Genomic DNA, 12,779 nt, shown 5'->3' with positions numbered 1-12,779 from the left:
TTGGATTGAGAAGGATAGTGGAGGGATAGAAGAGGGTAAAAGGGTTGCATTTCTCTAGTGCTTGCTAACTCTAATGAGGTGTTGAAGCACGTTATTCGGTAAGTAGCATGCTACTCGGAACCCATAAAGTATTAGTGGTGAATTAGTATAGTGAAATTAGAAATTTGACAAGTGGACATGTTAGTCTGTTTTTTTTTCTTTGTTTTTTTAAGATTAGGGGAGGATAGAAGAGTGAAGGATTTTTTTTTAAACTCTTTATTCATGGCTGTACCAAAATCACATTTTACATAGGAGCATATTACCATCCATCAGCCTTTTCACGTTTTCTGAATCATAACTATCGGCAACTGAACAAGTATGTGCTTTCTCGCCACCTTAGCATCTCAGGTGGAACAGTCTAATATGGCAGTAGTATTTCGCAAACACCTTACAATATTGCCTGGTACTTGAACACCCTCCCACCCAAGTCCCTCCCACCCCTCCCGTCTCCTAGCTCTGTCCGCATTAACACTCTATAATTCTTAGTACCATGGCCTTATCCCATCTAGTGCAAAGCAGGCTCATCCAGCTGGGCATACCCGGCAACACAGCAGTCTCGTCTGCAGCTCTGTAGTCCACCACCCTGGTTCCTGTGTGTACGGTCATGTGTCATTCTCTTGTTAGAGTTTCAAGTCAACACCCTCCATTTCAATCAGCATTCGCTCCCAGTCTTGTGATATGGGATGTTTACGGAGTCCCTTCTCCTCCTCCCTACGCAGTATCCCACTCTCCGCCCGTCCCCATTTTAATAGGTCAGAGCGCCATACCTCTACACTCGGGGGTCTGGTCGATTTCCATCTCATAGTTATAACTCTGAGTGCCAACAAGAGTGCCAGGTCTAATAGCTTCAATTGGGCCTTGCAAGTCCTGGGCCGTTTCCTATGACCTATCAGGTAGGGCAGTGCCCTTTCAAGGAGTTGTAGGCCCGTGATGGTATGCAGTGTGTGTCTGACCATCCCCCAGTAGTGGCGTATCCGTGGGCAGGCCCACAGCATATGAAGGATATCGGCCTCATCCGCTTGACATCGGGGGCAGGTATGTGGGGAAGTCGGGAACATTCTGTGGAGTCTCCGGGGGGTGAGGTACGCTCTATGTAATATCATTGCCGGTATGAATTTGAATTTGACGTTCCTAGATACTCTCCTGTGGTGTTCTAGGATAACCTTCCATTCCCCATCTGATATAGCCTCTCCCGTGTCCGTGGCCCAAGCATCCCTGAGTGTTGTAAGGGGCGGAGCAGCGTGTTCTCTAATGCCCACACAGAGCCATCGAACTAGGTGTCCTCCCGTACCCATGTGGTGGGCGAGATGTACCAATTCATGTTGGTCAGGCTTGATGCGCTGTGGAGCCCATGTACGTCGTATGTAGTGGGTTAACATGGCGTGGAGGAGGTACAGTCGCGGTGGGGCTCCTGTGGCCTGTGTGAAGGAAGCATGATCCATCAACACGTCATCCCCAAACAGGTCCCCCACCCGATCCACTCCCGCGTCCGTCCAGGGCTGTAACCTGCGTCTTGACAGTGCCCTGCGGCGTTGGGAGTCCAACCAGGGGGATGCTGTCCGCATAAGGGATGGTCCCCGCTGTATACATCAGCGCCTTTCGCCAGCACAGTAAGGCGGTGCGTAGGAGGGGGTGGCAGGCCCGGGGAATCGCAGCCGCGGGCAACAATAGGGAGTGTAGTTCCCCACTTGCTAGTCGGTCTTGTGTGAAGGCGATCTCGTGTAGGTCCCTACCCGCCAGCCAGCGTGTCAGCCATTGCAGTTGGCTCGCATAGTAGTAACTGCGTAGGTCCGGCACGCCTAAGCCTCCCCGTCTGGTGGACAGCTGCAGCTTCTTTAAGCTTATACGTCGCCTCCCCGGGCCCCACACAAGGGCGATCAATAGCGTGTTCAATGAGGCAAATATGTTTGGTGGAAGAAGAACCAGCAGGTTCACAAAGTAGTATAATATCCGGGGGAGTAGGACCATTTGAGATTGCCACTCTACCCATGACAGATAGAGGTAGGGACGTCCAAAACTTCACATTACTCCGAAGACCAGTGATCGCTCTCCGTACGTTACCCTCGATCTGGTCCTCCTGACTTTCTATACACATTAATGCCTAGGTATTTAAATGTGGACGGTGCTACATGTATTACATAGTCACCAAACTGTATATGAGGGGGCCGCTGTCCGTCCCGGAAATAAAAGCCCAGGGATTTCGTTGGGTTTATGGCCAGGCCGGAAATGGTTTTAAAATGGTCAAAAAATGACCGCCAAGTACGCGTGATCTCCATTCAGGTCTCGGAGGTAAAGTAAGATGTCGTCTGCGTATATAGAGATCAGATTATGTACGCCCCCAACCGGAATTCCCACCGCAGCCGCCCGAGCCCATAGTGCGAGGGCCAGAGGTTCGAGTGTCAGTACGAACAGCAGCGGTGACAGCGGGCAACCTTGTCGGGTACCCCTATAGATGTCATAGCTGTCCGAGGTATACCTGCCTGTGCGTGCCCTAGCCGTTGGGTGTTCATACAGCAATCGAATCCACCGTATCAGAGTGTCGGGGAAGCCGAAGCGTCTCAGGACCTCGAACATAAAGGTCCATGTTAGGGAATCGAATGCTTGTCGGAGGTCTAGGGCGACACAGCCAGCTTGGGGCAGGTCCAGCGGTGTGGCCGACATGAGGGCGTGGAGTCGACTCGTATTCTGGGAGGTGCTCCTCCCCGGCAGGAAGCCGCACTGGTCCGGGTGAATCAAGGCCGGGAGATAGGCCTGTATGCGCAGCGCTATAGCCTTACTGAGTATTTTATACTCCGTAGAGAGCATGGAGAGAGGCCTGTAATTGCTGACATCCAGGGCGTCCCTGCCGGGCTTTGGAATGGAGATCACCAGAGCCTGCATGGTCGTGGCAGGTAGACGACCGGTCTCATAGGCAGTCTAGAAGAGTGAAGGATTTGGATTTTTTGGGGGGGACGTCATAGCAGTAGTGGGCGACTTGGGATGAGTAAAAAGGGATGTGGCAGGAAAGAGTCAGAGGGAAGAGTTTAGAAAGGCTTGTTTTGGGGATCAGTATAGTAAAAAAAGGTGTTAGATGGTGCAAGGAGGGATAGAGTAGGGGCGAATCTAGAAAGGACTATTTTGGGAGTCATAGTAGTGGTATGTGGTTTGAGATAAATAAGAGAACAAGAAAGGGTTGTTTTTGGGGATCAGTATAGTAAAAAAAGGTAGAGTCTGAAAAGCTAGGAAAAGTACCCATCAGCCCACTCAAAAGTGGAATCTCGTCATCTGGGTTAGTGTTGGAGAAAGGTGTCCTGTAGGCTCCTCCTCAGGGAGAGTCTGAGGTTGCCTAATAGCGGACCCTCGGATCAAGCATCCAAACAGTAGATGACAGTGTGTGAGCAGAGGGGGCAGAAGTTGCAGTGCTCAAAAGAAAAGCAGAGAAGGAAAATAATCCTCGTGATTTAAAAATACCTACTTTGATGACATAAGAAACTTTATTGGGTCTGGCCATCAAAGTGGTATTATTAAAAGCAGTATGCTGATAGCATGGAAGGAATTACTATCCACCATGTGTGTTGGTTGGTCGACATGTTTCAGCCTGGAAACGGCTTTCTTCAGGACCTATGGTTTGCTACTGCAACACTTACTTGTTGTAATTCAGAACGTGGTCTACAACCACTCGCCAATTAATTAAGAGGAAGATGGTGTATCTTCTCCTGTGTGTACAAATGTGGGAAACAAAAGTGACAGTATTAGAAATATGCATATCTGTAGCATAAAACTCACAACTCTGTACAAGTGGAATATATGAAAAAAGTATGAAAAAAGTAATTCTAACTCACCCTAATTGCAGGGAGAAAAAACCTCACCTCACCTGGCGACTGCTCAGGGTGAAAGGAGGCCACGCACTGTAAATAAGCGCATGGAACTGAAGTTAATTTCAGCGCAACTGACATAGTCGCAAAAAACATTTCAAAAGGTGATACTACTGGACAAATGGCAGAACTAGATTAAGAATAAATGCATCTGTGGATAAGCGTCTAGCTAGCAGCCTCCATTTATTAGGCCAATTTACTTGATGGTTAAAGTAACCAGTTAGCCAAAATGTGAGGGAACCAGGACGCCCTTCCCTTAGTGCTAGGATAATTCATTGGTGCTTAGAGAAAGGATTCGGCACCTCCAGTACTGTTAGAGGGGCAGAGAACAGCCGCCAGTACTGTAGAGAGGACAAAAAACAAACGCATAATGGAGCGCCATGACTCACCTCTCCGTCGTTACCTCGGATAGAAACCTGAGCCGAGGGGGAGGTGAGACATTGCGTTTAGAGCGGTGTTTTTAACTTTTTAAAGGGCGTCCTGGTTCCCTCACATTTTGGCTAACTGGTTACTTTAACCATCAAGTAAATTGGCCTAATAAATGGAGGTTGCTAGCTAGACGCTTATCCACAGATGCATTTATTCTTAATCTAGTTCTGCCATTTGTCCAGTAGTATCACCTTTTGAAATGTTTTTTGCGACTATGTCAGTTGCGCTGAAATTAACTTCAGTTCCATGCGCTTATTTACAGTGCGTGGCCTCCTTTCACCCTGAGCAGTCGCCAGGTGAGGTGAGGTTTTTTCTCCCTGCAATTAGGGTGAGTTAGAATTACTTTTTTCATACTTTTTTCATATATTCCACTTGTACAGAGTTGTGAGTTTTATGCTACAGATATGCATATTTCTAATACTGTCACTTTTGTTTCCCACATTTGTACACACAGGAGAAGATACACCATCTTCCTCTTAATTAATTGGAGAGTGGTTGTAGACCACGTTCTGAATTACAACAAGTAAGTGTTGCAGTAGCAAACCATAGGTCCTGAAGAAAGCCGTTTCCAGGCTGAAACATGTCGACCAACCAACACACATGGTGGATAGTAATTCCTTCCATGCTATCAGCATACTGCTTTTAATAATACCACTTTGATGGTCAGACCCAATAAAGTTTCTTATGTCATCAAAGTAGGTATTTTTAAATCACGAGGATTATTTTCCTTCTCTGCTTTTCTTTTGAGCACTGCAACTTCTGCCCCCTCTGCTCACACACTGTCATCTACTGTTTGGATGCTTGATCCGAGGGTCCGCTATTAGGCAACCTCAGACTCTCCCTGAGGAGGAGCCTACAGGACACCTTTCTCCAACACTAACCCAGATGACGAGATTCCACTTTTGAGTGGGCTGATGGGTACTTTTCCTAGCTTTTCAGACTCTGTTTCTTCTCTGTCTCACTTCTCTGTCCTGACACTGTCATTTGTTTAGATCAACTGTGTGGTCTGAATATGAATACGGGACACATTTAGGTTCCAGTAGACTCTTGACACCCAGACTGTAAGTACCTCTCGTGTTTTTTGCTGTTAAGTTGGGGCACTAGGTACTCTCTCGGTCTATAAACCATCTCCCCTCGGACCCTCCACCACCCCTTTTGTTAATTTAGTAAAAAAAGGTGTCAGATGGTACGAGAGGTAGAGTAGGGGAGAGTCTAGAAAGGGCTATTTTGGGGATCATAGTAGTGGTATCGGGTTTGAGATAAATGAGACAGTGGATGTAGAGGATATATTGAGGTATAGGATGAGAAATAGGGTAGTGCATCGGAAAGAGTAGCAGAAAGAGGTTTGAGATGAGTCCGAGAGTTGCGGTAGAAGATATATTGAGAGAGGTATAGGGTGAGAAATAGGGTAGTGCATTGGATATGATGAATTAGAAGAAAGTAATAAATATATAGATCAATACGTACATTGAAAAGTTATAGATGAATAAAGGAAGTAAGTATATGTAGATTAAATATATTGATAGAGGTACAGGGTGAGAAATAGGATAGTGCATTAAATATGTTTTTTTTAGGAAAGTAATAAATCCATAGATCCAAGTACATGGAAGGTATATAGATGCATAAAGGAAGTAAGTATAAGTAGATTGTATATGCATTCGATAAACTCAAGTGTTGTACTTAAAAAATATATATATTTTTAATATATTTAATCAACATGTTTATACAAATCAATACACATATAGAGGTACACATCTATAGTACAAATAAATGCTTACATACAGAGGGATATGCTATATCTTTCTGTTTGCGTATAGTGCTTATGTGGGGAAGAGCCAATTCTTGAGTAGTTTTCTGAAGATGAGGTGGTTGTCGGTGGATGTTATGTTGGGGGTAAGGAGTTCCATATTTTGTCTGCTTGAACAGAGGAGGATGTGCCACCCATGGTTTTTTTCTTGTATCTTGAGATTTTCAGCTGAGGTTCCTATGATGAATGTGTTTGGTGATTTTATTCCTGATGAAGAGGGGTCCCATTCCATGTATCGCTTTGTGGGTGATACAAAGCAGCTTGAACATGGATCTTCTGGCAACCGGTAACCAATGCAGGGCTTTCTAGACAGAGGGCATGTGGTCTTGCGGTTTGATATGCAAGAGTAGTCTGGCAGCCGAGCTTTGAGTCCGTTGTTGTCTTTTCATAGTCGTTAAAGGTTAACCGTGGTAGAGGCTTTGGGCATATTCGAATTTGGACAGAACATGCGAGATAGTAGCTTGGACCTTGTGTTGAAATCCCAAATGGGGAAAGTTTTTATAGTAATAAAGCTTGATCTTGCTAGTCTGTCCACTTTGGCATTCATCGACAGCTTGGAGTCACTGGTCTTTCAGAGGTTTCTTACTTTCTTCGATACTTTAGGCGGTGATCTCAGTTCATCAGGCCAGGCGGCAATCTATGACTCCTATTTTCTACTTCACAGTATTTCCTGGCCTATATCATGCATCCTGCACTTGACAGTAACATAACCTCGATTTTACATTGCCACCTCTTGAACCCACCTCTTATCATTCAGCAAACAGTTAGCATTTTGCGAGCAAGGAAAGGGTTCAGTATTCCTATAAGCAGAAAAATTAGAAGTACTTCCAGATTTCAGGAACACTGACGCAATGCGAGGAGCTTTCTGGAGAAGCAGAGAAGTCCAGAGAACCGCTGTTTGACATTAAGAGACTGATTACGAGTTTGGAAGTCTTGGAGTGGGCCACCATGCCAGCGCCCCACTCAAAGATCACCAAACCTGTATGCAGACCACCCACTGTATTACGAGTAAAATTCTGCAGGGCCTCCTTAGTTTACTCACCCCAACACTATTCATGGCGGACTCATCGCCATGAAAACATTGGTGATGAGGAAACCTCGTAATATGCTTGGTGGTGCTGCAGCAGCACCGCCAAGCATATTACAGGCTTAAGACCACTGCAAGACTGCCAGGGATTGCGGCTCCCTTGTGGTAGAAGCAGTTCTATTGCAGTCAAACCGCCCCGCTCGTAATGCAGCGGTTGGACCACCCCTGCCGCATTAGCCGCACCACCACTGGGTGTTTGGCGGGCCCCCAGATCACCAATTTCATAAGTAGCCTATAATATATTACAACATAACAGTTCCAGGGTTTGGGCTCCTTTAGTAGTGGGGATTATAGACTTTTATGAAATGAATGTATTTGTTGCTCAATACAAAATATGCATCAAAGATGAGGAATACTGTGTGTTAGTGCAAAATGCAGTTTTGAAAAATACCATGTTCCATTTGATTCCAGCAATGCGCCATATTTAAAATGGTACTGGGTCATTTATTCACAGTATTCTATATGGGGTGCCAACTACAGGAAATCTGACAAAGTCCACTCAACATTCTTCTACATAGTCAAGACATTAGGCAAGGGTGAGAGATGGGAAGACTTTGGAAGACTTCATATGGGCAGTGCTTAATTTGATAACAGCTATGTGCCCGCTGCTGAATGGTGATATTGATCTAAAGGCATTTTGGAGTATGTAATATAGTACCCTTGTAATTCTCTTTTACATACACTTATATGGTTTCATGAATTGCTCCCATTGTATTTCCTTTTCCTAGAATATTTATTCGCCACCTTTGTCTCTGATTACGTTTTTGCAGTACATCCCTGTTGATTTTCATTTACATGCTTCATTGCACACAGCGAAATAAAAAAACAACAGATAAGTTGAGCAGATTTTGTCTTTTTCAGTTCTTAAATGCGGTGACATTCACCTTTATTTTTCATTTTTGTCAGACTAAGGATCATGACATTTGCTCTAACTTGCAAGTCTTGCATGTGCACACTGTATTTGAAAGTTGGGCATTGTCATATCTGCTGATTGCTCTCTTTTGTGCGTAAATTATTAACTGAAGCATGTCCTTTACACACACAAAATGGACTAAAACAATTTTTTTATTTCAGACTATTTTTCGCAACACTTAGGGGAATATGAAAACGTTCTGGCTGCTTTGGAAGACCTCAACATCTCAATTCTAAAGGCTATGGACAAAACAAAGAAAGTAAGGCAAAGTTTGGTTAACCAGCTCTCTGAAGGTGGCCATAAATAAACGTAGTAATAGAAACGTTAAATGAAATAGAAACTTAATGTGCCCATGTGACTTCTGGTGTTCATAAGGTCCTCATTACAGGTTGGGAGGAAATCCCAATTGGAGATTACAATTTTTTACAAGAAAATTGTATTCTCGATTTACTTTTCCTCCATGCATATTATACCAGGAAAAACCTGTTGAAATGTGTACATAGAAAAGTGTTCTGTATGTTGAAAAAATGCAGGGATCGGTGTACAAATAATGATTTGTGTGGTGAAAACCTTGTCATGGGGCGGCAATCCTGAATCCTGGAGAAACTGTACCACGATACTGGTAATTAAAAATGAGGTTTACATACTTTGAGTGTGAAATGTAATGGAACTGCATAGATCTGTGACCATTTTAGGAATATTTTGTTTGCATTTACATCTTTGACAGACAACTGTGACGAATTTCCTTAAAATGTTTAAAGTAAAGCAGGAGTGAAGGGAGTGACTTAAATCTAGGCAAATCAGTTTTAAGTATAACATACTGTGAGTGATGTGATATGTATCCGTGGAAGCAAAATTGTAAAAATGCACTCTATAGATGAAGAACATCAAAAGCACTACGGGCCTCATTTATGCCATTTTGATGTGGTCAGTGCAGCAAGAAACCTTGCTGCGCTGCCCTACGCCAAAGTGAAAGGGCAGGAATGCACCTAACTTAAGCAAATGGGGCATTCTTGTCCTTTGACCCTGTGTTGGCTCTGTTTCGGCAACCTGGTGCCAATGTAGGCACCCTTGCTAAATGGTGCAAGGGTGCCTCCATTGCAGGCAAGATTGTTTTTGTGTCTTAAGGGATATTTTCCTCTTTCTATGTGTGCTGCAGAGTTTTCAGCTTCCTGATCCAAGGACAGTGCAGGATCCCAGTTGGAAGGATTTTAAGTATTGGTCATCAGTACACAATAGATTTTCAAGAATTGATAACATCTTAACGAACAATACACCGCAATGTACCCAACTTTAGATCACAAAGTAACTCCAGCTCAAAATTCCATGACGTGTTCAAATTGAATCAAACATCCACAAGCCTGAAGATGAATGATGAGCTACTGAAGACATCCCTGTGGCACAATGTTCAGTATTGCTGTATGTTAATTCTACTAAACAAAGCATTTTATTTAAATCCTCTTCTGGTAACAATGCTCCTTGCCTCAAATACTGATTCCATTGTTCTATCTGCCCATCTGTTTGAGGATGATAACTAAAAAACTGGCTGTTTTACACAATTCAGACCGGATTTTTAAATACATTGAAATCCCATCAGTTATGAAAACCTGTGGTATTCCATGCAAGTACATAATATGATGTGCAAAGGTCTGTGCTAACTCCTAGGAGGGCAAGCTGGTTAATGCAATGAAATGTCCCTATTTTGTCAAATGATCAACAGCCAACTGTACCGTTTAGACCTTTGGGTAATTCTATAATAAACTCATTGGATACAGTATGCCAAGGTGTAGTTTCAGCACACATAGAACATCGCTGACAAATTGAGCTCTCTTTGTATACCAACTCAGTTGCAGATTTTACCTGTGGGTAATGCTTTAGCGATTCTGAAATGCCCAACAGACGTACAATCATGAGACCAGCTCATAGAATATTGACTTAACTGAGCAAAGGGTAAATACATAGTCTATCCCTCAAGCAATAATTCAACTTTCTCAACTCCTCTTTCATTTTTATCCAAGTTAGGCTTCTTATAAATAACTGTAAATGTGAAGGGACTTATGTAAGGAAGGAATCAACCCGGATAAATGCTATAGAGTGAATATTCTGCACCTACATGGCAGTACCAAAGGAAATGCAGTAACTGCTGAACCCCTCCCGTAGAATGTTACGATGCATCAGTTTATACAATAAACAGATGTTGCACATTTGAATGCTCAAAATAGGGGCACAAGAGAACCATTTCTTTACAAAAGCTTGGTCAACTTTCAGCAAGGAATTTTGCAGAGCGAAAATTGATTAATAAATCCTCTATAAAAATTAGCAAGCCTAGAAATCTTTGCACAGATTTTACAGAAATAGATGTATGCTATTGGATTGTTGTTTAAACTCAATTTTTATCAATTGGAATACCCTGAGGACTGATTGAATGCAGGAGAAATTATTTAGAAGTGGTGTGAAATGCACATTTATCTATTTTAGCCTAGTTACCCTGAACCCCTCCAGGACTATTTTAACATGTTGGTAATGTGTCTCCAAGGAATCAGAATATATCAAGGTATCATATAAGGAAATCATGCAAAATACATTTTAAAACCTCTCTAGACTTAATCTGTAAAATGTTGAACAGCCACTAGAGCATTGCAGATTCAGAAGGGCAAGACTTGATATTCAAATAAATCCAACTTATTGTGAAACAGTCTTCCACTCATCGCCATGCTTGACAAAAATCTTTGCCTGTTTTAGCTGATCTTGAAGAGCAAATATCAGAAGTAATGGATATCTATTTTACTGTACAACTGTTTATCACAACTGACTGTGATGGTTTAATGGACAAATCATCTAACTAATGTCAAAAATGTTCTATCACAGATTCTGTGATTTCATGTACTTGACTACAGGGTATAGCTGCTTGAAATTATAGATTGATCTTGGAATGACATTCCGAATATGGATTTCATATACTCGATTTTTTCTTATCCAACACATCATGAAAGCTTTATGGTAGTATGGTAGTTACCACAAAGAATAACATGAGAGATTTTAATTCCTGCTAATACTGTTGAAGGGCAGCATTAAGGTAATTGACTGTTTGTTAAACTTTTGTTAGTACTATAATCAGAATTCAATTGCAATGTTCTTGCTCACCAAACAATGTTGAATCCTGCAGCATCAGCCACGGCATTCCCATGATCACCTTAAATAGAGGTACAACAATAAAATCAAAACTAATAATTTCAAGATAACTTCCAAAACATGCTAGAGTAGTAATATACATATGGAAACAGTCAGGCTCGGAAGAAAACGTTGAAATATCTGCTGCCTTAGCCTCTTCAAGAGTTGTTTTCCTAATCACTGGTATCTCTAATGTTTTGAGCAAACTTAGGGGCTGATTACAATGTCGGACGGAAAGCCTACTCACGACAGTGGGAAACTCCTCAACTGCGTTGAAGCCCTTCCGACCGACTCAGTCTGTTTCTATTCCGACCGACCAATTACGATCTTCACGGTCGTAATATATATTGCGCAGTCAATCGAATTGGTTCGATGTCGGTCGGAACCGCATTGTACACCCCTATGGAAAGGCTGTCAGAAAGTGACTTTAGGGCCCTCTAGGTCCCTGCGACCCATGGTTGAAGGCCGAGGGGGTACCTGAGGGCCCCCTTGGAAAACCCTGCACTGTGTGGCAGGCACTTTGGGGTGCCTGCGACAGGGGGCAGGGTTTTCCACAAACACCTAATTTCCTAATAGGAGCCTATGTTACAGCCGGTTGTCGGACGGAACCCGAGCTCCCTTAGGAAACAATGGGACTCTGAGCGAACAGTGTTCGGTCGCATTAGCCTGACATCGTAATGAGCCCCTTAATGTCAATATAAATCCCAGAGGCTACTGAATCTAATTGTCCCAAAATAATCCTTTTGTCCATCTGGCATGTCATTTTCATAGGAACTGTCATGTGAGAAACTAAAGACTGCATGCAATTCAATACTGAATTCAAAACCGACTTGGGAGTGATTTAGGATTTGTCAGGTGGCACTCTGTCCTTCAAGGTGGTGGATGGCATTTCGCCTGCCGCCCTGACAAACTTTTGTCTACCAAATTTAGAGATGACCAGCTGTCATCTCTATACAATGGAAGGAACCTTGAATATGGAAGTTCCTTTCAATGTACAAAAAGTCTGGTGGATGGGCAATGTTTGTTTTAATGGCCAGCTTCCTAATCTTTCCAAAGTTTTTGTTTTTCAGAAACAAACTCCAGAAGATGGAGTTTGTTTCTCGAAAAAAAAGTCTAAAACCCTCACACCCTGAACGTTTTCTTCCAGGATGTGGGGGTCTACGTGGTTTTTACCTGTCCTCACTGACAGGTTTTTCCTTGTGGTGTTGAACAGAAAATAAGACATTACACTCTCTATCCGAAATAGAGTGAGTGGTGTAAAGTCCTTCCTCTGACAATCCCTACTCAGTTGGAGCATAAGAGGAAGCTTTAAGTTGATGGACGCAACATGGGTTCTTTTGAAAGAAACCATTGTCAACTGAGTATGTTGTCCACTGAACTCTCAATAGGCCCTTAATTTCCTTACTAGAGTAGAGAAGAGTGGCTCACTGGTTAGAGGCGGCAGACCCGTGAGCAGAGAACGGCCCGGGACCAGGGTTC

The 12,779-nt window shown here is 43.2% G+C and overlaps 1 protein-coding gene across 2 annotated transcripts in view; it reads left to right on the top strand.

Annotated features, from left to right (window-relative positions):
- Positions 1–12,779, top strand: part of NECAB1 (N-terminal EF-hand calcium binding protein 1) — a 1,511,734-nt gene that overhangs the window by 698,674 nt on the left and 800,281 nt on the right. For both annotated transcript variants that reach the window (XM_078687059.1, XM_078687058.1), the window contains exon 5: positions 8,291–8,388. In XM_078687059.1, the coding sequence (XP_078543185.1) occupies positions 8,291–8,388 (98 nt within the window). The remainder of the gene's footprint in view (positions 1–8,290; positions 8,389–12,779) is intronic.

This window comes from Lissotriton helveticus, chromosome 4_1, assembly GCF_964261635.1.
Source record: "Lissotriton helveticus chromosome 4_1, aLisHel1.1, whole genome shotgun sequence".
NCBI classification, from domain to species: Eukaryota; Metazoa; Chordata; class Amphibia; order Caudata; family Salamandridae; genus Lissotriton; species Lissotriton helveticus.
The sequence above is the reverse complement of the archived record's forward strand: the minus strand, read 5'-3'. Positions and strand labels throughout refer to the sequence as shown.